Source organism: Astatotilapia calliptera, chromosome 3 (genome assembly GCF_964374335.1).
Source record: "Astatotilapia calliptera chromosome 3, fAstCal68.1, whole genome shotgun sequence".
NCBI classification, from domain to species: domain Eukaryota; kingdom Metazoa; phylum Chordata; class Actinopteri; order Cichliformes; family Cichlidae; genus Astatotilapia; species Astatotilapia calliptera.
In genome coordinates this window covers 69,736,734-69,763,487 of record NC_137424.1, presented here as the reverse complement: position 1 = coordinate 69,763,487, position 26,754 = coordinate 69,736,734, and the positions used below count along the sequence as shown (strand labels likewise).

The window sequence follows — 26,754 nt, the reverse complement described above, 5'->3', positions numbered from 1 at the left end:
TGCTGTTACTATGTACCTACAGTGTTGATTTAATGCAGAAGCACAAGTTTTATGGGGTGAAGTCTTTATGTGCTACTGGAGAGCAATAATGGTGGCAGGTGGTTTTTAAATCTCTCTGTCAGCCACATCTTCATCTAATCTTGCTGCAACGCAGAAGACTTACAGCAACTGGTACAAGTGAAACAGATGCAGCTCAACTGTTAAAACCAATGAGATGCCGGGTTCACATGAAGTTGAGGCAATCAGATTTGCTTTGAGTTAAAGCTGTCCGTCAAAGCCAAAGGTGGGAAAAGAAAAGGATGAAAACCTTTCTATTGTTGCTTTGATGCACATAGTCAGCCTCCTGAAGCCCACTTACAAAGACTGTGAACCACTGAAATATGGATATATAAATGTGACTGACTCTGACCAATCACCTTACTTTTGAAGTTGAACTTTTGAAGTTTTAAATAGTCCTTTTGGGTTATGGAGAACGATCTTTGCTCTGGGTTCTGATGACTTTTTTTGTTGTTGTTGTCGTCAGTTAAAGTCAGCAGCTTTATTTTGAACATAAAACAAACATAAGACAAAAGGACACAGGCTATGCAGAAACTACAAACTCACTAACAGTGAGAACGTGTTGGCTAAGGAGGAACCCCTTAAACGCACAAGTCAGACAGCATGAAGGAAACACGACAAAGATAGACACGAGGAGACACCTGGGAATAGACGAGGAGTGAGGGAATATCAAAATAAAACAGGTATAACTCTATTATATAAAACTGCTGTTTTATTGCCTCATCATGGACTTCATGGATTTCAGTTAAAAAAAAACAGTTACTCTCTATACTGAAAAAATGTAACAACTGCAACCTTCAAAGGGTCCTTAAAATATGTGTGCTGGTCAAAGGTTTAATCTGATATCCACTCCTTAGGATGTGCCACTTTATTACTAAAGGTAATCGGACTGAATACAGGCTGCTGCTGGACACAGAAGGGTGACATCATTTCCATTTGTCACTTGGATCTGTACTGTAAAAAAAAACAAAAAAACAAAGAAATGAAATCCAGTTCCAAAATAATGGGAATAAAATAAAATAATAACGCACATCAGATCGTTGGCTGATCTGGGGATCTGACGATCAAAATTAGCTAATAATCTTGAGTGAGTTAAATCATGTCTTTCATTGTGCACGGTTTCAGTGTGAGCTTTATTTGTTCTCTGTGAGACTTTGTACTTGTTTGTGTTCATTACTGATAACATTTCAACAATTATTAGTGTGCTGTGACCTTTTTGGCCATCTTTAGAAACTGACTCATCATGTCATTTTTTTCCAATGAAATGTTTTCCTGTGAGAAGTTTGATTTTTAGCTGTGAACTGAAACAGAGAAAAGAATATGAACAGACTCACATGTGCTTGGAGTTATCCTGCATCACTGTAACAGTTTGAAGTTTAAGCTTCATGATACTGTGGAAATACACTATGTTTGCAGTTACTATGTGCCTCCAGTGTTGACTTAATGCTGAAGCATAAAAGTTGTTTTGCTATGGGATGTAGTGTTTATCTACCAAGTGTGACTGGAATACAATAATTATGGTTACAGGGTGCAGCTGAGTTGTAACTGGGAAATACTAACTGGGAGGTTCCTGCAGTCAGCTATGACTGAGCTCATGATCAGATCTTAAAGTATTTTGTCTCATCTTCATCTCAGCAAGTCATCAGCCAGGTCTAACGTGACTTACAGCTGCTGTCAGGACCAGATGTGACTCAAATGTGGTGGTCAGAGGGCCCGGTGGCGCCAGTGTCCAGCAGCCTCGCCTCTGTCAGTGCGCCCCAGGGCAACTGTGGCTACAATGTAGCTTGCCATCGCCAGTGTGTGAATGTGTGTGTGAATGGGTGAATGACTGAATGTAGTGTGAAGCGCTTTGGGGTCCTTAGGGACTAGAAAAGCGCTATACAAATGCAGGCCATTTACCATTTAAATGTTACGTTCATCACATCAGACGGCTCACATGAGTTATTGTTGACAAAGGGAAAAAGCTGGAAAAAAGAAGGAAGATACATTTCCTCATGTTGCTCTGACACACACACACACACACTCAGGCTTTTTAAATAGCTCACTTAAGGCTTTTAACCACTAAAATGTGGATATTTGAATGTGGCTGACTCTGACCCCCCTCCACATTTGGAGTCTGAAACAGTCTTTTAAAGTTAGAGGCAACAATGTTGTGTTACTTCCAGGTTCAACTCCATTTAATCCAGAGTTTTATTTTATTTTTTGTGACTTTTCTTCTTTTTAGCACATGCAGGTAACATCAGCAGCTTTATTTTGATCACAAAAAAGATTTCCCATCTGCTTCAGAGAGCCAAACTACGGAAAACGAATAGAGCAGATACAAACTGATACTTAAATCTGAACATTTTCAGCTGACGCTTTGGAAATTACATGTTCCCAAAATCCTAAAAGTACTGTTGCTTTTAGAAGAAGACCTGGTGGATAGTTTGTCTTTTCTCCGAGGAAAAAGAATTCCTCTTAAAACTTTCGAGAAGGTGGAACTGAAACTCAAAATACATGTTTCCATTTGTTGTTAAATGAGGTGGAAATATTTATCAGCTTTCACTGGACGTGAAGTCTGTTTTATGAATTTTTTTTTGCATCAGATGGATGAGAACCATGTCAGAAATGTTGGAATAGACTATGTGCACGTTAGCATATGCTACTTCCGGTGCGGAAACTCCTGTGGGGAGCTTTGTTTCCGGTGTCCTATTCGCGGCTGGTTTACGGTCCAAAACAAGTTAAGCAAGTGAATGAATCAAGCGGCGATTTACATTTCTATAGATGTTTTGGGCATTTACCCAATATATCTGTAAATGATGTTCATCGACTTGTGATAAATTTCCCCGCGCCTTAGGGCAAAAGAGAAAAGGGATTCAAATGTTATATTTCTCAGCTGTCCCTCGTTTATCGCGGGTGTTATGTTCTAAAAATAACCGGCGATAGGTGAAATCAAGTAGCCAATTTTATTTTTTGACGGTGCAAAACGTTACGTTGACATCGTGGACATACAGTACTGCACTTCAGAGTCACACTGCTAGCGATCGATGCAGCGATTCTGTACAGGAGAGACGTCACAGAAGAGATCGTCTGCAGCGATCAGGATGCAGGACACAATGTGACATAAAAAAAAGCATGCAAACTTGCACTAAAAAATCTGCGAAACAGCGAGGTGAAAGGTGAACCGCGTTATAGCGAGGGACCGCTGTAATTTTTAAGGTAAGTCACAACATACCCTTCATACATACTAATGTATAGAAACATTTACCAGCAATCATTCATTTTTTTGTGTGGCTTTTTTCACGGTTTGTTAACATGCTGTGTAGGTGTGTACTTGAATAGCTGATCTCGACATAACGGGGGAAACATCTGGTTTGACTATTCTTCACCTGTAGTTTGAATGCTGAACATTTGCCTGTTTAAATCATAATAACTGTCACTATACAGAGATGTGCTTCTGAATGTGGACGATGTGTCGTCTGCTGTAATGATGCAGTTCTGCTTGTGTTGAGTGATGTAAACAACTGATCGCTCTAAACGCTTTAAACGTCAAAACTGATCATTAGATTTTTTATGACACAACAGTGGTGAGTGTTCCCACCTTCTGCTCTTTGTAACTTAACGCGAGCTTTCTGTTTTTGAGTTTTGGACATGATTGTGGAGGATATCTTTGCAGTAGCGATTGACCGCAACGTAAAGCTACCGGAAATGTACAACCCCACATCCGGTCTCAAACCAGGAAGTTAGCATTTTCTCGTGCACAGGGTCAATAAGCCAACATCTTAATGTGGCAGCATGAGGGCAGAAAACAGGTGAAGTTGATGTTGACAATGCAACATGGGGAGGAAGTTACACCCCAGGAGAGATTACAACAGCCAGTGCAAAGGTTGCAACAGTTAGAAAAAGGCACACAGGCTCGTTAGCAGAGGTGAGGTAGGTCAGTTTAATTAAAACAGCTTTTATTAGACAAAATAACTGAATGTAGAGTGCAGAACAGAAACTTCTTCGGTAGCAGGGCCAGCAATACAGAAACGTGAATCATGACACCTTGTTAGCCAACATCAATTAAAGGAACAAGGTTCGCTGCAATGATACTGCCCTAGTTGAAATAGCAGCTCAGTAAAATATTTTTAAAAAATGGGGGAGATCGGCCACTACAGGAAGGAGTGCCCAGGGGGCCACCAGTTACTCACCCGTGTAGCCTCTCTGCAACTCAAACGGTGCATTAAACCTATTTACCAGTGTGTACACTCACATGCATCAGAGGGAATTCCACCTAGACTCCACAACAAGCTGCTGTGCCTCCACTAAAGCAAAATGAAATACTCCAAACTGCTGAGTAAATGACAAATAAAAGAACAAACACACACACTCGAAACAATCCCACATGCACAAAGCAACAAGACAGCAGCAGCGTGTAGGCCACCCTTTAACAGTTACACGAATCCGATCCGCAATACTAAAAAAACCCTCTAATATTCTCCACCTTGAACAGGAATGAGTGCAAATTGCCACGACAGGAGTAAGCCACAGCTGTTCCTTATAACCAGCCTCGGATTACCAACTAACGGGGTGATAAATGTTCACGTTGCGCTCACAGACACCATGCATGAACCAAACATCTGCCAAATCTGACCCACTCCATAAAGATCAGCCTGAGGATAAAACTGATCAGCTCCTTTTAAGCCTTTAGTGTTGAAGTTTGTCTCAGTGTAGTTTTCACCTGCTCTTGCCTGGAGCTGAATTCAGGTGCTTTGTTGGTTTCTATAGAACTGAATCAGCATGTTTCCAGTGAGACCTTGTTAGATTATAATATTATTTTATGCCATGTTATACCCCTAATTAAAGATTGTGAATTATTATGTAGTTTTAGTTTGCATTATTCTCCTGAGTTAGAAGAAGCTGATAAACTGATTTGCATTACATTAAACTGCTGACTTGTTGTGAATGAATGATATTGTTTTATGATGCATTATACTGCTGAGTTATAAGAAATACTGTTCGCAGAAGGTTATTGTCTTATTTGTCTGATTAGAAGAGAACAGAATATGCTGGAGTTTTCTGCCCCATCTCAGCAGGAGCAGATAAACAGGGAGCCAAGGTCGTAGCTTAGGCACTGTGTGAGAGAGAGCATGTGAATGTTTAGGCTTTTTATGATAAGGTGGAGGCACCAGAGGCTATAAAAGTTTGAGCAATGCTCCACCATTTTGAGATCTGAGACTGTCTGCATCAGTGTCCATCTCCCACGTGTGTGATCATTAAAAATCATCGTTTGACTCAACCCGACCGGACCAGTGTTGTTATTGTGGTTTTTCTCTTGTCTCCATCCCCAATATTTTGAACTCGTAACAACCTATATGATTACCCGCAGCAAAAACTGATCACATTCACATGATGATAGTGCGATGATAGAGCCTGATCATTCAAACTTATGCTGCCATTGAACTGCAAACATTTCACCCCCCGGGATACCAACCGATCTCAAAGGACTTAAAAAGAAACAAAAAACTAGTCACATGACAATATTATCCAAAGGTTTAACTCTGTTTTATTTGTGGTTGTCTGTTTAATAAAAAAAAACGTTGTTGACTTTCAGTAACAGAAAGCCCCTCTCCATGCAGAAAAATAACAACTACAGTCTTAAAATAGCAGTTAAACTGAAAATCTTTCACTTACGCAGACTACCTGCAGCTCACTTCCCCTCAGCTAAACCACAGTCAGGTACAGGAAAAAAAATAACTCGTTTCCATTGACCTGAAGCATGATCACCACAAGCAAAGTTTCAAATATCCACAAGTTTCTTTGATTCCTTAATTCTGAGATTGTCACAGGTTTTTGCCAGTGAAGGCATCACACAAGTACTGATGATCCTCCATGATTATAGTTGTTTTAAAAAATTATTTTCAGTGCTTTGTTGCAATCAAAGTGAAAAAGGAGAAAAAAAAAGTTTCCCTTTGATGATAACCACAACAGTGGCATCCTGTCACAGAGGAAAAAGAGGAGGAGGGTTTGAACTGATGTAACTGTGAGCTGGTCAAAGTGTTGATCTGAAATCCTCCGAGAGTTAGGATGAAGCAAACATCTCTGCTGTGGCTGCTCTGTAAGTACAATGATTACATATCTGAAAAAACTAGAGACCCTCTATTTCTTCTAGTTTCTTGTTAGGTCTTTCTATGTCACAAACATCCAGTCTGGGTTTTTCAGAGGGGGAGACACTCTAACCCTAAAGAAGAAGGAAGACGGTCGACAAGAAATCTGAATATTTGATTAGAAATGCATGCAGGGCAGAAAAAATTATTTCTAGATTCACTTGTAACTCTCACACAGATATGTGACATGAAATGAGGATGCACAAGATCTTTAAGGACTTTTTTTTAAAAGAAACTGGTGAATAAAAACTTTGGACTCAGTATCCTGCGAATAGTTCATTCATTCATTTGTGTATCAATTTGGTGTTATAGATGGAGATTACAATAGTAACAGTACCATATTTTAATACAGATTGTGGTGGAGCCGAAACAGAAAAGTGCAAAAAAATAGAAATACTTAGACTAGCATGGGTGCAATCATGTTTCAGGCCCTAATGTCCAGTAGACATGCTCCAGTGTAAGCGATAAAAGAGAAAACTGCTTCCAATCTTTGTCTGTCTTATCAGTGCATAATTCAACCAAACCAATCATGCATGCATTTCCCAAATTCATTGTTTAGCATTTTCTCTGCTGTTTTGTTAAATCTTAAACTTTGTACTGATCTGAGTGTCATTTCTCTTTAGTTCTGATCTCACTGCTGAGCTGCACAACAAACCAAGGTCAGTAACCTTCTTCTGTCACAGTTTAAACCTGAAATGAACTGTAAGTCCTCTGGTTCTGGATCCATGCCTTCATGTAAAATTATATAATTATTACATCAATTTAACCCTGGAGCTGCTGAAGGTTTAATCAAAAAATATAAAGTGCAGAGGTCCAGCTTTATTAAAAAATGCAATAACTTTTAATAAACTTAAAGCCATTTTTATAAATAGTTGTGCATCATTAGGTTTTTTTAAATTTCTTTCATATGGCTCATCGATATCCTTATGTGGGGCGATCGTGGCTCAAGAGTTGGGAGTTCACCTTGTAACTGGAAGGTTGCCGGTTCGAGCCCCGGCTCGGACAGTCTCTGTCCTTGGGCAAGACATTTCACCTACCGCCTACTGGTGTTGGCCAGAAGGGCCGATGGCGCGATATGGCAGCCTCGCTTCTGTCAGTCTGCCCCAGGGCAGCTGCGTCTACAACTGTAGCTGCCTCCACCAGTGTGTGAATGGCTGGATGACTGGGTGTGTAAAGCTCTTTGGGGTCCCTAGGTGGGACTAGTAAAAGCGCTATACAAATACAGGCCATTTACCATTTCTCCCACAGGACTATCAGCTTAGTGATGATGACAAACTGACAGGACTTAGACCAGAAGACCAGATCAGGGTTTTGGCTAGTTATTACGGTTATTAGGGTGGAAATAGGAGTCTGTAGTTTACACCAACCAGTTTACCACCATTTTTCCAATCGCTGGCTGAACTCGATGGGCTTGTAGTCAGGATCACCATTTCTGCCCTAGGCAAAAATCAAAACCTTCCCCTGGCAGTTTTTCCTCATAGCTCTTAAAAGTGACTAAATCATAAAAATACATTCTCTTCACAGCTGGTCTGACTGTGAGTCCCAGCAGCTCTCAGTTCTTTAACCCTTTAAGACCTACCATAGAACCAAGTTCGCCAGAGCTTATATTATATTTTTACATGCTGTGGAGCCATTTTTGGGAGCATTTCAAGTTGCTATACATCAATACAACCATTATAGCCCAAACTTTAATAATATGTCTGCATTAGGTGCATAGTAATTACATAAATTGCAAAAAAGTGCAATAAACTACAAAAAAATTGAAAATCGTTTTTGCTTTTTTAACATATATTTCTAGTTAGAGAAATTTAAGAGGCTTATCCCTCAAAACTGTAAATACAAAAAAGTTGCACAAAATAGTTTCCCACCACAGAAAATTTATTTTGAGTGTCTTCATAGTTTTATTTTTGAAATATACCAATTTTTATATACTGCAGGAAAAACGAAAATAAATATTATAGTGCAAATTTGCAAAATAACAGCATATGCATCAAAATAAACTATTTCCAGCAGTGCAATATGAGTCTTAAGCATCCCAGAAACGACACAGAAAGTCATAAAGTCAAACATAACTTTTTAAAACACATAACAAGTAAAACACAAGCTCATAAGGCCCCGATCGTAAAAAACTACATTTCCGCAAAATGACGTCACTTCCGGTTTCAGGCAGGTCATGCGGTCATGTGATAGTTCGCGCTGATGGACGTAGGAAGTGTTACAAACAGCTGATGGATCGGCGAAGCGTGTTTCTGGAATATCATGTTTTTGTTGCTGCAAGTGATTTTTATGCAGTTTTTGCAAAGCTATATGTGGAAGGAAACTGTGACCTAGGACAAGCTGATGGCATAAGATGTAAGTACAACTCCTCCGGTTTCATATGCAAAAAAAAATTATTGCGCTAGCTTACTTGGTTGCAGAGCTACCGGGATTTAAAAATAGTTACGCAAAACAGAGCGTGCCCGCTCCGATCGGCTGTAAAGGGTTAAAGGAGACTTTATGTTGCTGAGCTGTGAGGAGGACGACAGCTCTGCTGGATGGACTGTAAAGAGAAACACAAGCAGAAAACAAATGACAGAGTGCGGTTCTGGGTGGGGAATATTGACTAATTCTTCCTGTAGTATCAGCTACAGCACCACGTGGGACAGTGGAGTTTACTGGTGTGAGTCCAGAGAGGGTCCCATCAGTAACATGGTTAACCTGACAGTCACTGGTAAGCTGAGTGTGTGGAGTTAGTGTTGATGAAGCTGTGTGTAAATGGATGAAATGCTGTAGTTTGTCTCTGTGTTGAGGTGGATCAGTGATCCTGCAGAGTCCTGTCCTCCCTGTGATGGAGGGAGATGACGTCACTCTGCTCTGTAAAACAAAGACCACTCCCTCCAACCTCCCAGCTGCTTTCTATAAAGATGGCTCCCTCATCAGGAAGCAGCCTACAGGTCACATGACCATCCAGCATGTTTCCAGGTCTGATGAAGGCCTCTACAAGTGTGACATCAGCGGTCATGGAGAGTCTCCATCCAGCTGGATCACTGTCACAGGTGAGGAGCTTCACTCTGATTTCGCCTTATATTCTTATTTCCATCCACATGTTCACCTGAGCAGTTGGAATTCTCTCTGCAGGTCAAGCTACAGCCACGCCCACCAACTCTCAAATCCTGCCCACCTCCTCAGCTCCTCCCCTTATCTCCACCTCTCTCCGGGTTGCATTCCTGCAGCTCTTTTATCCGGTGATGTTCTGCCTGTACTTCATCTCCACTCTCCTCATGGTGTCTTCATACAGAAGCAGAGGCACAGGTAACATTCTGATGCTAACCCTCCCCAATTACCTATCAAGCGTCTTTCTTTTTGACTCCATTACAAAAAAAATTATGATTGCTTCATCTGACAGTAAATAATCTCATCTTCATGACAGCAGCACAACAAACCCTTGATGAGCAGAGACTGGCTAAGGGTTGACAGCCATGACAGACAGTTCCTGTTCCATCAGTCAGACAGCTGTTATTAGTTCGCTGTGACTGAACAATGCATGAAGTCACTGCTTTAATATAAAGCTGAAGTAATCCAAAAAATGCTTTCTATTTTACATTTGCCAACTGTGTGTGTTTTTCATTACTCTGCACTTTTGTACTGCTAACATTCATGGTTTTTCTTATTCAATAAAATGTAAATGCAGAATGGGACTCTAATTAAATATCATGTTTGGTTTGTTTGGAACAGCATATAAACACTTCTTTTTTCATATCACAGACAGTAAAGTTTAGAATTAATTCTTTTTTTTTTTTTTTTTTTTTCTAAATGACATCAGAAACAGCAGTATGTGACATTACGTGATGGCAGAGCTTCAGTTCATCTTTTTTTTTTTTTTTTTTTTTTTTTAATAAATAGGACAGGGGGAATGAATGAGAGAAAGAGGGGGAGAGAGAGAAAGAAAACCAAAGGGGAGAAGAGACGGTGAGAAGGGGGGGGAAGAGAGAGAAAAAAAAAAGAACTCCTGGGTCACCTGTATGGAGAAAAAAAACAAAAAACAAAAACAAACAAAAAAAACAAACAGAGGAGACAGCAAACAACAAAGAGCAACATAATAATAGAGAAAACAAAGCACCATCACAATAAACTAGCTAGTCATAGATATCAATATTTACTAAATAATAAACGATATTGTGCAGCACGCAAGATAGACAGCGCACAGTGTGCTTTGAGGCAGCAGCCAAGAAAGCTTTAGTCCGCGTCTGTGAATACCCATGTGTGCATACCTGTGTGGATCAGCATGCTTGCATTCCAAAGGTTTCTCCATGTAATGATCTGCTAGGGAGTGTGAGGGGGCCACAGCCCCGTCCTCCAGGGTGTGAAGCGGGTATGGAGGAGATCAAAACTCCAGACATCCAGAGGCCCCCAGAACACAAGAGACCATGGAAGACCAACAGCCGCGCCACTGTTCCAGTAAGAGCTGAGGAGAGTCCCAGATGAGGGCTCGCCCAGCAGCCGCGGAGCAGAAGTCAGGGGGAGTTGCAGTGACGAGCTCCGTGAGCTTTTAAAGAATTAATTCTTTAAAAAACAGAAACAGTCTAGTTGTGATCCTTAGTACAGACCATCTCTCGCCCGTATGGATCAGTTATTTTTTATTATTTCAGGCAATAAAAGATAACACCACAGCTGGACTGTGTTTGTGGATGACAGGCAATGGTGGGTGTTGTTGTTCGCGAGCAGGATAGTCTTTTTTTTAGCCTGTGGTTAATAAAAGCAAACACCTCGCATGTTCTTGAGTTTCCTGTTTCTGGTGAAAAAGAGTCAGCTGAAAGTGAAGCTGTGGGGGTTTCACACATGATAAAATCTAAAATGAACAGGTACTTTTTTTTTTTTAAGTTTGACTCCGTAACAAGAAAACATCCTTCACCTTTAATGAGAGTTCTCCTCAACTTACTTTTTGCTGTCTTAACTTTAGCATCAGTATTGACATTTGTAATAAAACTGTACTTTTATTTTGATAAACTCAACATTTGGGTTTTTTTTTTGTTTGTTTCTTTTGTTTTTTCACTGATTCTGACATCAACCAGCTGATAAAATCTCTGTAATCATCATGTCTGCATCACTGTTTGATTCTCTCACAGCAAAAAAATAAATAAAAACGCGGAAAAATGAAGAAAAATGCCGTAGCTGCGGAAACATTTATCTGCAGCACTAATTTTGCTGCTGCATTTGATCCATTTTATACAAAGGATGTTTTAACAGTCTGCAGTAGCTGTATGTGTATAGCATGTAATATCCAGCTGTAACTGTATGAAAAGCTTCTATTGAGCACAACTCCTAGATATATTTAGACAAATATTGTGTTCTGTTCCTTGAATGCTGTATAGCATGGATTGATATAGAATGAGCCCAAGAAAGTAAAACCTGAGAGGAAATGCCTCAGAGCCCCGTCTGTTTACATTAAAGCGCTAGTGGAAGGCAGTTGCATGTGACACTGAAAATTAAACTTTATTGCACTCTGTTACCTGAAGGAGTGAAAACAAACATAAGAATTGGGTTTTTACTTTCCCTTTCTTAAAATCAGGCTGTCCCTCATATATAAGATTAATGCTGAGAACATTTCCACACAGGCGACTGAGGACACCCACCTTGGAAATTCTAGTCAGTACAAAAAGGATTAATCAAGGGTAAAACACACATTTTGACTATTTTGAAAATATGAATTTGGTGCAGTAGATTTCAGAATGTGGTGTGTAAGTATTTAAGTAACCTTTAAGTAAGTAACATTTTCATTAAACCTGGTGTTGCGGCTCTTCCAACCTATGGCCGTGGCTAAACATGAGGACACAGATGACGCGCAACAATAAACGTATAAAATACACTTCTGTACCATTTGCTTCTTTATTTCCACATGCAAATGTCCAATATATAAATCAGCACATGGGATTAACTATTAAACAAATGCACAGACTGCACAAACAAATAACTGCAACTCACCAATAACTGCACTAACTACTATGCCAACTTACAATTTGGCCTATGGTATCAGTTAGTGCATAAATATACAAAAACCATCAAGTTACAGTCAAAATACATCAAAATCATTCAAGCTGCGCTCAAGCTGCGGTCAACAGAAAGTTTTGCCTCATGCTCACCCTACCTTTCTGCTCATCAACATCAGGTACTGTGAACAGGTGAGTGCAACCACATTTATCATCTACCACACCCACGAGACACGCCCCACACCCGTGCACCAATACAGTGAGTCCATTTAAACCAAGTCACTTAGTCAAAAAGGAACAACTCATATGGTGCCTACACCTGGGTTTGATGAAGAGAAACAACCCCACTCTAGTAAAGGTTGAAGAAGTGAAGCAACTTCTTTTACTCAAGAAAAAGTGAAGGCTCTGAAACGTACTCAAAGTAAAAAGTCGCTCCTTGAAGAAAAATTCTAAGCATTTGAATAGCAACTATGCGTTGTGCTATATTATTATATTATAAGATTAGTACATAAGGAAAAAATTTAAAAAAAAAATACAAAAATTATTCAAATTTAAATTCTAACTCTAATGAATGGGAAATGCTTCACTGTCACTGAGGTTTTGGCACAACTCTTTGATAGTGAAAGTAACATAGAGGAGAAAGTGTCAGAGAGAGAGGATTGTGTTGAGGAGGACCCTGATTTTAAGGAATTCTCATCTGACGAGAATGAGAGTGCTGACCCTCACGCTCTCACACACTCTCTGTGCGTCATGTGTACACTAGTGCAGACAAAAAACTTGATTGTTGGACAACTGTTCCATGTTCTGATTATTCAACTGATGTTCTCATTATTTTCTGTTTCACAAATGGTTGAATTTCATCCCAAATATGTACCATCGCCCTCAGAAAATAAAAAATATACCCCCCCCCCCCAAACAAACAAACAAACAAACAAAAAACAACAACAACACAATTAAGGTGGATTTCTGGTTCCTCACTGAATGGAGTCCAGTTGTTTCCTGAGGCTGATGAAGTCATTCCTCAAGTGTCAAAGTGAGTGTTGCTGAATGCCACTTGTAGTCAGGTTATCTATCTGTCCGCAGGTCATCCTTCTCTGCTCAGCAGGAGGAGACTTCATCTGGAAAAAGCTCTTAGAAATTTGAGAAAGCTCTGGATGCTCTGAATCCTGACTCTGTTTGTGTTTTTTGTAGATCACAAAACCAACAACAGCAGCAACAAGCACAATAAAAACACTCAGACTAACTATCAGTCCAACAGATCCATCCTCCTTCCCTCCATCCTCTGTGTGTCCTCCTGTCTGACCTGCAGGTGAGAAACAGGTGTGAGGTGTCAGCTGTCAGGTAGGTGATGAGTGAAGAACAGAACAGAATCCATTTGCTCTTCAAACTGCTGTCAGACATTATCTACTGCACTCTGATCACATCACTCAGACCAGCTGCTTTCTACAAAGTCTCATCAACGACATCTTTAGAAACAAACATCAACAAGCAGGAATCAGCTTCACCTCTGATCACACACACACTCAACTCTACTCACTCACCTGGAGGATCAACATGAAGGTAGATGACGCTGATGGGGTCACCATCCAGATTAGATCTCTTCCTGCGATTTGTTCTTCCCTGGACGACACGACACTCGTATGTTCCAGTGTCGTTAATCATCACATCCTTCAGGATCAGAGAGACATCTCCGTCCTTCATCTGTCTGTCTTGTAGATCCACTCGATTCTTAAAAGATGGATGTTGGTTGTCCAAATCAAAGTTCTTGTCTCGGTAAAAGAGGACATATTCTGTCCCAAGCTCAGGTCTGCTCCACTCTAAAACTATCATGGGATCACTTTTGTTGATAGGAGTTTGACACGGCAGAATGACAGTCTGTCCCACTGTGATGGTTATTTTGACTGAAAGAGAAGAGCCGATATGCAGCAGAGAGTTAAAAAGGTCAACATTAAATGTCTCATTTGCACAGAACCGTCATGATGAGCTACAAAAAGAGACTGTGAAAAAGCAGACACGGTACACTAGGCACTCAGTGCTGAAATTTCCAACCCGGTATAGCAGGAGTCTGGATTGTACTTCATAGTGATTTGTTGGATTTGAATAGATTAGCACCACCTGCTGGCAGTTAAACTTACACATGCTTATCCATTTAATGCCTAGAAGAAGCAAAGCATGACGTTCATGCAGTGGAACTACACGGGTGAGTAATTGGTGGCACTCTTCTCTGTAGGTTGCCTCCTCAAGTGGCCAGTCTCTACTATTTTGTTTAGTTATTTTTACCAAGCTGTGATTGTTCTAGGGTAGCACTGTGGTAGTGAGTCAGGTCATTTTAATCAACTGTTGTTCATAAAGTGTTTTAATTAACGGTCTTGCCGTCTCAACCCTGCTTTTAGTTCTTCCTTCTTTTTTTTTTTTGCCTGTCCCGTTTGGCTCTTTTGCCATCAGAATTATTGTCTAAAGGCAAAGAAAGATGCCCAACGGATTTATTTTACCAAATAGACCATCCCAGCCTTGCCATAATGGTCCATTTGATTCACCTTTTATTGTTTATTTTATTTTTTATTTTCACTTGCTAGATACGGGACAGACTTGAATGAGGAAAAGAAAAGGGAGAAAGGAAGAGGGAAAAAAAGTTAGTAGTTCTTCCTAATAAATTTTGATTTGTAACATCCATGTCTCACGTCTGCTGTTAATAACGAGTCTGTGGGCTTTGGTAGCTAGGGAACACTTGGGATCGGTTATCCCGCATTCACGCCACCACATTATGTTTGTAGTTTTACAGTGCCTTCATTAGGGAGACAAATAAACCCTGCAATGACAACTGAAAGTTTTTGCCTCTCCATTTGAGGAACTGCCTATCCACTAAACCAGGCATCTACATCAAGGTACGGGGAGGGCAGAATAGCCATATAATATAGGAAATTTTAAATAATCTTAACGTTTTTTTATTCCATGGTCTCCCTCAATTGGCTGATAGCCTTCAAGTTGTGCGATCCCGCTGGTGTTTCCTGGCATCTGTGCTACGGATACTCCATGATGGCGGATGGACTTTGCAAAATCAATTTTACAAAAACAGACTCGAGTCTGGACCTAACTCACTACCAGAAGAAGCAACACCTCAACGTTTAGCAGTTATTTATTACAGTGTACTTTAAGTATTAGAGGTTATTATTCAATTCAATTCAATTTTATTTATATAGCGCCAAATCACAACAAAAGTCGCCTCAAGGTGCTTCATAGATAAAGAGAAAAATCCAACAATCATATGACCCCCTATGAGCAAGCACTTTGGCAACAGTGGGAAGGAAAAACTCCCTTTTAACAGGAAGAAACCTCCGGCAGAACCAGGCGGGGGGAGGGGCGGCCATCTGCTGCGACCGGTTGGGGTGAGAGAAGGAAGACAGGATAAAGACATGCTACAGCCAGCTTGAAGGCCTGTGGTACATAGCCGATCATTAGAGATAGGTTGATCATATTTCAGATTGAAGAATTAATTAATGGCAGGACTTCTTTGAGCAGTTTTGTAGGAATGGGGTCTAAAAGACACGTTGATGGTTTGGAGGAAGTAATTATAGAAGTTAACTCAGAAAGATCAATTGGAGAAAAAGAGTCTAACTTAACATCAATGGTACTAAGAGTAGCTGTAGATAATATTACATCTGTGGGATGATTACTGGTAATTTTTTCTCTAATGATTAAAATTTTATTTGTGAAGAAGTTCATGAAGTCATTACTAGTTAACGTTAAAGGGATTGTTGGCTCAAAAGAGCTCTGACTTTTTGTCAGCCTGGCTACAGTGCTGAAGAGAAACCTGGGGTTGTTCTTATTTTCTTCAATCAGTGATGAATAGTAAGATGTTCTGGCTTTGCGGAGAGCTTTCTTATAAAGCAGCAAACTATTTCTCCTTGCTAAATGATGATCCTCTAAATTTGTGACACGCCATTTCCTCTCCAGCTTACGAGTCATCTGCTTTAGGCTACGTGTTTGAGAATTATACCACGGAGTCAGGTACTTCTGATTAGAGACCTTAGTTTTCACAGGAGCTACAGTATCCAGAGTCGTACGTAGTGAGGAGGTGAAATTATTAACAAGATAATTGACCTCTGTTGGGGTAGCGTTCAGATAGCTGCTCTGCTCTATGTTGGTACAGGGCATTGAAGATGATAACAGTGGGTGATTGTATTCTTAAACTTAGTTACAGCGCTTTCAGAAAGACATCTACTTTGATAAAGTCTACTCTCCACCGCTGTGTAATCAATTATTGTAAAAGTAAATGTTATCAGGAAATGATCAGACAGGAGAGGGTTTTCAGGAAACACTGTTAAATGTTCAGTTTCTATGCCATATGTTAAAACAAGATCTAGAGTGTGATTAAAGTGGTGGGTGGGTTCTTTTACATTTTGAGAGAAGCCAATTGAGTCTAATAACAGATTAAATGCCATGTTGAGGCTGTCATTTTTAGCATCTACATGGATGTTAAAATCACCCACAATAATTATTTTATCTGAGCTCAGAACTAAATCCGATATAAAGTCTGAGAAATCAGACAGAAACTCTGTAAGGCCCAGGTGGACGATAGATGATAACAAGTAAGACTGGTTTCTGAGTTTCACAGCTGGGGTGGACGAGGCTAAGCATCAGGCTTTCAAATGAATTGAAAGTCTGTCTTGGTCTTTCATTAATTAATAGGCTGGTGTGAAAAATTGCTGCCACACCGCCCCCTCGGCCTGTGCTTCGAGGTTTCTGGTAGTTAGAATGACTCGGGGGTGTTGATTCATTTAAACTAACATAATCATCCTGCTGCAACCAGGTTTCTGTAAGGCAGAGTAAATCAATTTGTTGATCAATTATTAAGTCATGTACTAACAGAGACTTGGAGGAGAGAGACCTAATATTTAATAATCCACATTTCACTGTTTTACTCTTTGGTTCAGATGTGGATACTGTATTGTTCTTTCTTTGTAATTGTTTATGTTTAAGTTGTTTGTTGCTGGTTTTTAGTTTGTTTTTTGTCTTTTTGGAAGCTGACACAGTCTCTATGGAGATGGGTTTTTGGGGGGGGGTAGCAGGAGGAGAGAAGCTGCAGAGAGGCGTGTTACACTGCATCTCTGCTTCCTGGTCCCAACTCTGGATAGTCATATTTTGGGGGGTTTAATAAATTTGTCCATATTTCTAGAAATGAGAGCTGCTCCATCCAAAGTGGGATGGATGCCGTCTCTCCTAACAAGACCAGGTTTCCTCCAGAAGGTTTGCCAATTATCTATGAAGCCCACATCGTTTCTGAGCTGTTATACTCTGATCATTTCTCTTAGTTTAAACTATTTGCTTTCACAGTTTTTGTTAACCTAACCAAGACACTTTTTTAATGATAATTAATCACAAATTTTAAGTTCATGAGGTATTATAACATGTAAAAATAATATAAATGAAGCAAAAGAAAGTGCCACGTTTAGGATTCAAACTGCTGTGTGAATGTTCGAATCTCCAAACCCAATAGCCCCCAAAGAAGAGCTTTTTCTCCCTTTTCAAAGAGGAAAACTGTAATTTTGTCTTCCAGCACATGAGTTAGTACATATGATAGCGGGTAAGTCAAAATAGTGCTTTTGACCAACCCACAGCAAGAAAAAACAAATGGCCATGTATTTACTCCGTGTGTGTAAATTCTGAGCTCACCTTCGGTGGCACAAACCACAAGGAGACACATGCAGAGGAGAGTCCTGCAGCAGAGTGATGCAGTCCCAGCAGTGGTCATCCTCCCTCTCAGCTCCAGCTCTACTCTTTACAAACAGAAGCTCCTCCGAGCCGCTATATTTAGAAAACATAAAATCAGAGTAGTGGTTTTGATAATGACTTTGGTGGTTACTGATAGTTGACTTTTTCAAGCTCAGGTTTTGTTTCTATCTCCTCCCCCTCTTTAAAATAAACACATAAAAATAACAATCCATTTAAAAAAAGACCTCTACTCTGATAGCTTTTCACTTGATTATTATTCTTTATTTCACCATACTAAACCTCTTTAATCACACATTAACAGCTGTTACAGGAAGATGGATTGATGAAAGTGTGGATAGATGGATGTTTTTTTTTTGTTTTTTTTTTAAAAAGACAGAAAATCAATATTTCCTAAATTTGCTTGACATATAATGATGATATGGCTGTGAAACAACAAAGCTCACCTAACTTCTCTGATTAGAAAAATACACATTTGCATAGAAATATCTGAAATACTGCATTACTGTGTGAGCATTCATTCACATCCTTGTCCATAGTCTTATTACATCCCGTATTGATTACTGTAATTCCCTCCTATTTGGTCTCCCTAAAAGGTCCCTTCATAAACTCCAACTTCTTCAAAATTCTGCAGCTCGGGTCATAACTTGCACTCCGTTAAGTGCTCATATTACCCCAGTTCTTCAGCAGCTTCACTGGTTGCCCATAGAAGCCAGGATAAATTTTAAAATCTTACTTCTTGCATACAAGTGTATCCATAAATCTGCTCCTTCATATTTGTGTGACCTGCTCCATATCACCACTGTTTCCCGCCCTCTCAGATCATCATCCGCTATTCATCTTACTGTTCCGTCCTCACATCTTATTACTATGGGGAACAGAGCTTTCAGTCGCTCTGCTCCTCGGCTCTGGAACTCTCTTCCTCCTGCACTAAGAAATATTGACTCCCTCTCCGTATTTAAGACACAGCTCAAAACACATCTGTTTAAACTGGCTTATTCGCTTTAATGCTGATTTTATCTGTTGTCACGCTCTGTTTTGTAATTTTAACTTATTTTATGTATTTTATGACTATTGTTCCTTTTATTAATTGTGTTTTTTGTAAGGTGACCTTGGTTTTCTGAAAGGCGCCCTCAAATAAAATGTATTATTATTATTATTATTATTATTATTATTATTCCATAATTATTATTATTATTTCTTAAAATTTCAAGAGCTAGTGGTGAACTGATGCTTCTCAGTTTAACTGCCTCAGTAACTCATTACCCTGGTATTTTCTTCCTTCCTGGTATTTCTGGTACTGAGAAGGTTTCTACAGAGGCCTTCGTGCTAAACAGTTTTATTTAATCAGGGTGGGATGTAGTGAAACTTGCTACCTATCAGATGCAACATTTCTAACATTTATTCTATGACTCTGAACATTTTAATGACATGAAGAAAATTATATGAGCCTCAGAGGAATGAACAGAAGCTTTGCTGCTCTTTTTAAATCTGCAGAAAACAAGGCAGAAACAGCATTAAACAGTAAATCAACAACACCCATTCCATTGATAAAAATAAGATGAAGCAAATAAATCATTGCAGAAGTGATGAGTAAAAGACAAGGATTTTTAATCTTAATTAGGTATGAGTGCATCACGGTTCAGACACAGCAACATTCACACATGCATACATGGATCCCTGGGATTTGTCGTTCTTTTTTGAGTGGTAGTCCAGCATATGAGCATCCACTCTAATATAGAGAGAAATCAATGTCTTGGTCTCCTATCTCACTTTTTCTCAGTCAGTTTGACCTGTCTGATACACGTGGGCATATGCTGGTTGTTCAGATGTCGCATGCTGAACAAAGGGCTTTGTCCTGCTTGTTTATATGGGGCAACTGCATAATGGGAAAGCTGCCTTTGCCCAAATATGGTATATGCTCTGATCCCAGCCTGAACATGCAGCCACCCCAGTGGTCACAGGTCGCACGTATCACATGTACAATCTGAATGCTGTACATGAATGTTTACTTTTGCTTTTTTTTCTCATGTCAGCAATTGAAAGCCTATGCTTTCTCTATGTTCATGTATGGGAGTGTGTATCGAATGTAGAGGAGTGTGTGTCTGGTGTGTTCGGGCCTGGATAGGTGGAGGTTGTTAAATAGGTACATTTAGCTTTTGTACCTATTTTTATTGAAGTGATGGTGTTTTTTTCTGTCAGTGAGTAAGTGAATAAAAGTTATGTAGATATATTACATCACACCAAGCCTCTTCCAGTTCCAGAGGAGTTACCCTGAATGAGCCCGAAGTCAAAAAAAGCAGATCTTCTTTTCCTCCTGGAACCATGCCTCCAAAAGAAAAACCACTCAAACCACCTGATCTGTCTACCATTACTTGTCAGAGGTTTTTCATAAGAATTTTGTCTCGTCTCTTCCTCCTTACCGGCTGTATGACTGCGTGATCAACTTTTTTCCTACTGCTCCACTCCCCACCAGCAGGTTGTACAGCTCATCAAAACCTGAGCATGAAGCTGACTCCTTTGCTTGCTGGCATCAGCTGCAGGATTTTTCTTAGTGCAGGATCGTGAGGTCTTATCTTTTTTCTCCAGAGACTATTGTTGTTTGCATTGCATTACTGTAGAGAATAAGTATCTTTTGGATCTCCTCTCCTCTGACTCTGAGCTTTTGCAGACAGCCACCATTTTTACAAAGCTGGACTTTAGCAGCACATATCGTCTAGTGTGTAAAAAGGATAGAGATGAATGGAAAACCCCATTTAACACTCATCTGTGTCATTCTGCTGTCTTCCAAGCCTTGGTAAATGACATTCGACGGTACTACCTCAACAGGAGTTTTTTTCATATACTTGAATGGCATTCTGATTTTAATCTCTTTTAAAACACATATCTGACGTCTGTGTGTTGTTCCAACGACTGCTGGAGTGTAAGCTGTTAAAGGGGAGAATAGGAGTTTCACAGTCATTCTATTTCCTTCTTCAGCTACATCACAGAGAAGAGGCAGATCACAACTGAGCCAGACAAAATCCAAATGGTAATTGACTGGCCCATGCCAACTACTCAGAAGCAGTTTCAACACTTCTATTGGTTTGCTGACTTTTACCGACAACAAGACTATCACATATCTCAAAGTGGCCAAACAGCTGAACTCAAGACAAGCCAGGTGGGCTCTCGTCTTTGCATGGTTAAACTTTTTAATCACTTACAGACCCAGCTCTCGGATCATGAAATCCAATCCTTTGTCCCACCTATTCAGAGGTATAGCTATTACACCACAGTGGAGAAAACCACTATTCTGCTGCCCTCCTGCATCCATTGGTTCGCTGACCTGGGAGATTGAGTCACTGGTCTGCAATGTGCAGCGAGACAAACCTAACCCTAACTCTTTGTTTGTACCTTCTTCAGTTCAGTCCCAAGTTGGGGACATACAGCCAGAGGTGTGGACTCGAGTCACATGACTTGGACTCGAGTCAGACTCGAGTCATTAATTTTATGACTTTAGACTTGACTTGAAAAAATGTTCTAAGACTTGTGACTTGACTTGGACTTTTACACTATTAACTTGGGACTTGAATTGGACTTGAACCGATTTACTTGAAAAGACTTGATATTTTACCCCAAATATAAAATTTAACATGCATATTATCAGTGTTGGGGAGTAACGGAATACATGTACCGCCGTTACGTATTTAGAATACAAAATATGAGTAACTGTATTCCGTTACAGTTACCGTTTAAAAAGGTGGTATTCAGAATACAGTTACTTTGTTGAAATAAATGGATTACACTGCGGTACTTTCCTGTTTCATTTTGTCGCGGGTCAGGACTGTTTGGGTTTTGTTTGACAGCTACGTTTTTTCGTTCCAGGCGGCAGCGTTACGGTTGCCATGGTTACAGGGCGACGCTCTCTCTCTCTGCGACTGTGTGTTTCCTGGGTGAGAGAGCGCCTTTTCGTTGTTGTTGTTGTTGTGCTAAGCTAACAGGCAGAATGCTACAAGCATAGCTCTAAAGAATGTAGCATCATGGGCAGTGTAGTCCGTGCTGCTGGGAGAATGGACTGCCATACACGTTATGTGTCTGTGAGCGCTAGGAGGGAGAAAAAGGGGAGTGGAAAGGTAGGAGCAGTCATCGAGCAAAAACGGGAGCTGGAAGCATGTAAATATAATAATAACCACTGCAGCCAAGAAGAGAGCCTGACGAGCCCAGTTGTAAGTAAGCTATTAAGACTCGACTGTACACCGTGTTCGTGTTTTCCTCCGAAAACAATAAGTTCCGTTGGAGCAGCCTTTCAACGCCTCTCTCTGTCTGTCGCAAGAAAAGTTGACCCACACAACAAAGTAGAGCTATTTTTCGGCTACCAGCCGACAGGGACCCCGCCGTATTATGCTGGGCTTACACTGTGCGATTTTTTCAGTCGCGCGATTCAGCTCCTGCTCAAACTGTACGATTGACTCGCAGGGGTTAGAAGTTCATAGGTCACGATGCAGGTCTCACACTATACGGCCCGATGCTCTGATGCGACCTGAGTGCTCACACTGTGCGTCCATAAAAATGAAGGTTATAACAGAAATTCTGTCGCTCGCTCTCCCTCTCCGTCTTTCACTCACACAGACACACCACCACCATCAACTTTGCTAAATTGCTAATGAAAAACATTGATCAGGCAGCTGTGATTGAGCAGCAGTGTCGATCCAACTATTTTCACGGTTGTTGTGGTCGTGATAATTTTGTGAGGCCACATCGAAAGGGCTCGGATGGTTCTACAGGTTGTGCCTCCCTCGCTTGTGTCCAGATCACACGCTGCACTGCCATGCTACGCCGTCTTTTTCGCTGACATTTGTGTTTGCGCGTGCGCAGTGTGGCAAACTGCGGTGACACCCTCACGACCAAGCGATTGATGATCGGGAGCTGGTCGTGAGGTGTCAATCGCTTCTCGTTACCCCACGTATACTACACGATGCACGACGCACGATGAAGGCCAAAATCGGGCCGATCGCCAAAACGATCGCACGACTCAAAAATCGGCTCAAAATGGGCCAAAAATCGCACAGTGTGAGCCCAGCATTAGTCAGAGGTCCCTTTACTACAGTTCGGAGTCGCGGACCTTCAGTAATAGTAATAAATCACACAGCAATAGTACATTCACGTTGTTGTAAAAAGCATGATAATATTGTAGCGGGTCAGGGCTGTTCGGGGTTCTGCTTGTACAGTTATGTTTTGTGTATGTTGCCATGGTGACGGGTGACGCCCTCTCGCTGCGACGGTGTGTCCTTCCGGGGTCAGAGGGCGCCCTATGTGTGTTGTGGTTGCCACGCTGAGCAGTTAGCTAGTGGCAGTGTGTTCTTCTGCAAATGTTATAAACGGCTGTGCTCCCTGGCTAGCTCACGGGAAGCAAGACCAAACGATACCTCCGTCTCCTCCTTGTCTGAACTCGCCACAATATATTAAGTAATCCAAAGTATTCAGAATACGTTACTGTCATTGAGTAACGTAACGGAATAGGTTACAGAATACATTTTGGGGCATGTATTCTGTATTCTGTAATGGAATACATTTTAAAAGTAACCTTCCCAACACTGCATATTATATAGAGATTGAAAATGTGACGTCATTCACGGGTAGAACCGCAAAGGATTCTGGGAACTCGTGGCAAGCGGTACTAGCGCACGCAGGCTTTCAATTAAAATCAGTTATACAGCGATAAAAAGAAACACAAAAATGTCAAGAAGCTGTTGTATTATTAACTGCAATAGCCGGTCGCATGACAGCCATGGGAAGCCGACGGGTAAAGAGATCGGTTGTTATCGGATTATGTCGTTGAAGAGAAATTGTTCGAGCCATGTTTCCGAAGTAACAGACGCGACGGATGGCCTGGATTGCAGCCATTCAAAGATCAAATATAACGTCCCAGAACACTCCAGCTCACAGGTTAGTCTGCTCCAAGCATTTACACGAAGGTCAGTGTCTTTTAGTAGTTAATACGTCATTTTCATAACATAATTGGTGATATAGGTTACAAGCAAGTCTGGCGCTGAACAGAAATTGTCGCGCTATGCTCCTTTATTTATTGTGCATAAATAATGAATTGTCCTGACACAATATTGCGTTTCGCTTCTGTTATTATGGTACATTGACAAAAACATATACTTTTATTCACAGGATAAAACAGGTTTTTTGTATCACTAATTGCCCAGTACGATTACAGCATACAATATTATTGTCACTGCTACATTTCTGTGATGGGTACCAGAAATTATTTCCACTACTAATTAATTACCGTTGAGCTCAAAGGTCCTATTAATAAACGGTTAAGGAATGTGTATTTATGACGACAATTTGTGAGACTGGTAAACTTATGATATGTACGATGGTCTTTCGTTCTACACGGTGCATTTCAAGGTCCTGCACCCATCCGTCGGTAAACTGTACCTGGGCTTGTTGCAGTGACCTGAAGTTACTAAACTTCATGAGTGTATGCACTCACTCCAAGAACCGTATGATTATAAATATGCATATAAATATGCTACGATGAGATAGCTGACTTCATCTAACTAGCAAATGTTGTCCAGGCTACGTTGGTGATACAGTTTTTTTTAATGTGTATGATATTTTTGTCATGCGATTTTAAAGTCGGTCCTACAACCGCATCCAAGAATAACATGCAGCTTATCTCAGAACTGTCGGTGAAAATTATTATTGGAGCTAGGTTTAATTGAGCTGCATTTTAAAGAGGTGCAATTTCACAATTTGTGTATATTTTCTAAGTTCACTATTTTGTCATGTGTTGAGAAAAACACAGATTTTAAAATTACATGGTCTAATATTTACATTTAGCATAACTGCAACATTATTTTTTCGTTTTTTTTTTTTAAAGACTCGAAAGGACTTGAAATTCAAAGTTTCAGACTTGTGACTTGACTCGGACTTTTACACCAGTGACTTGAGACTCGACTCTGACTTGCCTGACATTACTTGAGACTTGACTTGAGACTTGAGGATAAAGACTTGAGACTTACTTGAGACTTGCAAAACAATGACTTGGTCCCACCTCTGCATACAGCCAAATTCGCCTGCCATCCTGGTAAAGAATTTTTTTATTGATTGTTCTGGTGGCCTAAGCTCATTAAAGACGCACTTGATATGTGTCAGCCTGTCAAGTATATGACTAGAATCAATCTGTTACTTCTCGGCCTGCAGGACTATTCCGACTGCTACCAACTCCCTGGCAACCTCGGTCCCATATAGCTTTGGATTTCATCACTGGTCTTCCCCCCTTGGCAGGTGACACTGTGATATTAACCATTGTGGATCATTTTTCTAAGACAGCTCACTTTGTTGTGGATTTTATTATGACATATATACCTGTATACACGTGCAATCATAATTACTCACATAAAAAAATGAAGTGTCTTAAATAGTGAGGTCATTGTGTTAAGCGTTTAACCTGCATGTTCAAATCACATGACCCATATATTTAGGTCAAAAATATCTACCATTATATTAATGAAAAAGTTTGTGTCACTTGTTGTATGAACACATGCTGGTTGAAAATGTAACAATAGGGTCAGTAATTAACATTTGATAGTATTATGGCCAACGGTGACTAGTCCAACATCGGGTTAATTCAGCTGGTACTGCTAAAATATGTGCATAGGCCCCCTTCTCAGCATTTAGCTCTATTTAGCTGTACCGCTTCATGACGTGTACGGCCCTTTCAATGGCTGTACAGCAAAAACACCTGGCCTTCGCAGGGCAGGTGTCTGGGATTCTGTTTCTCGCCTCAAATGCCAGAAGGCAAAAAAAAAACTCTTACTAAGCATAAATAACAGTTTACATCTGGCATGCACACCCAACAAGATTGTCGAATCAACTGCCTTTTTGCAAACTTCCGGACTCAGTTTGGCCATCAAAACGACAAAAGGACACAATTAAATGATGGATGAAAGACTGATTTGCAAGACGTTATGGTGTAGGGTTGTATGTATCGGAAGTGGAAGATGAAAAGAAAGAACAAAGCATGAAAGAGTACCCAGTGGCAGGAGGAGAGGTCGCTGATACTATTTAAGAGAAGGGTCGATATGCCCCGGACTGCTGCTTCGTTCCTGTCAGTCTTTTGTGTGTTTTTTCCTGTTTGTGCTTTAAGGCTCTACACCCCAAGGTTGCTTCACTTTTGTTCGTTTTGCTTTCTTTCTTTGTCTTATTTCTGCTGTAAATGTACTTTTCTGCTATTCATATGACATTGTTTAATAGACTCAGTTCTAAACATTGTTCACTTTTCCAGAGGATCTTTTTGAGTGATTTGATTCTAATTAGATCTGAAAAGCTGGACCTCCACAGCGTTGGTGGGATAAGGTTATCATATTGACTTCAAAATTTGCAACTCAACAATTGGCGACTGGACGAAGGGACAAGGAGTCTGAGGCGACAACCGGGGGCCTGTGGGGATTGCCAATCTATGAAACCCAGAAAGCACTAAGCAGCTGCAAAAATAAGGTAAGCAGAGATTTTTTTCTGCATAATTGGTGCTTTCTGAGTTCAGGAGGGGGGGTTCTGCCCAGCTTAACTCCTGAACCCCAGTACCGACCACAACAGAAAGTATGGCTCACCATCAAGTATGTTCCATTAGGCACAAAACCTCACAATTGTATTTAACCCTTAAAACCTATGCCCTAATCAGTCCTGTAGCATTTTGCGTGAAGCTGCCATGCAACATGCACATTCATAATGTCTTACATATCTCTTATTTAAAAGCTGATGTTTCTAACTAATTCATACATTACATATGTACTGAAAATGTAAAATTATTAACAAGATAATCAACCTCACTTGGAGCAGCATTCAGGTAGCTTCTGCTCTGTCTTGGTACAAGGAAGTTG

General features: G+C 40.4%; 2 protein-coding genes across 3 annotated transcripts in view; one reads left to right on the top strand and one right to left on the bottom strand.

Annotated features, from left to right (window-relative positions):
- Positions 1–8,713: 8,713 nt before the first annotated feature.
- On the top strand, positions 8,714–9,638 carry LOC113015169 (cell adhesion molecule CEACAM20-like). The gene is made up of 4 exons (XM_080296031.1): positions 8,714–8,895; positions 8,975–9,220; positions 9,303–9,476; positions 9,595–9,638. Exons 1-4 carry the CDS (start codon positions 8,754–8,756, stop codon positions 9,636–9,638), a joined length of 606 nt encoding a protein of 201 aa, XP_080152157.1. The 5' UTR covers positions 8,714–8,753.
- A 2,398-nt stretch (positions 9,639–12,036) lies between these two features.
- LOC113019603 (uncharacterized) overlaps positions 12,037–26,754 on the bottom strand; it is a 57,433-nt gene continuing 42,715 nt past the window's right edge. For both annotated transcript variants that reach the window (XM_080298989.1, XM_080298988.1), the window contains 3 exons: positions 17,825–17,956; positions 13,693–14,052; positions 12,037–13,454 (listed from right to left, as the gene is read on the bottom strand). In XM_080298989.1, the coding sequence (XP_080155115.1) occupies positions 13,180–13,454; positions 13,693–14,052; positions 17,825–17,903 (714 nt within the window). In that variant the 5' untranslated portion in view covers positions 17,904–17,956 and the 3' untranslated portion in view covers positions 12,037–13,179. The remainder of the gene's footprint in view (positions 13,455–13,692; positions 14,053–17,824; positions 17,957–26,754) is intronic.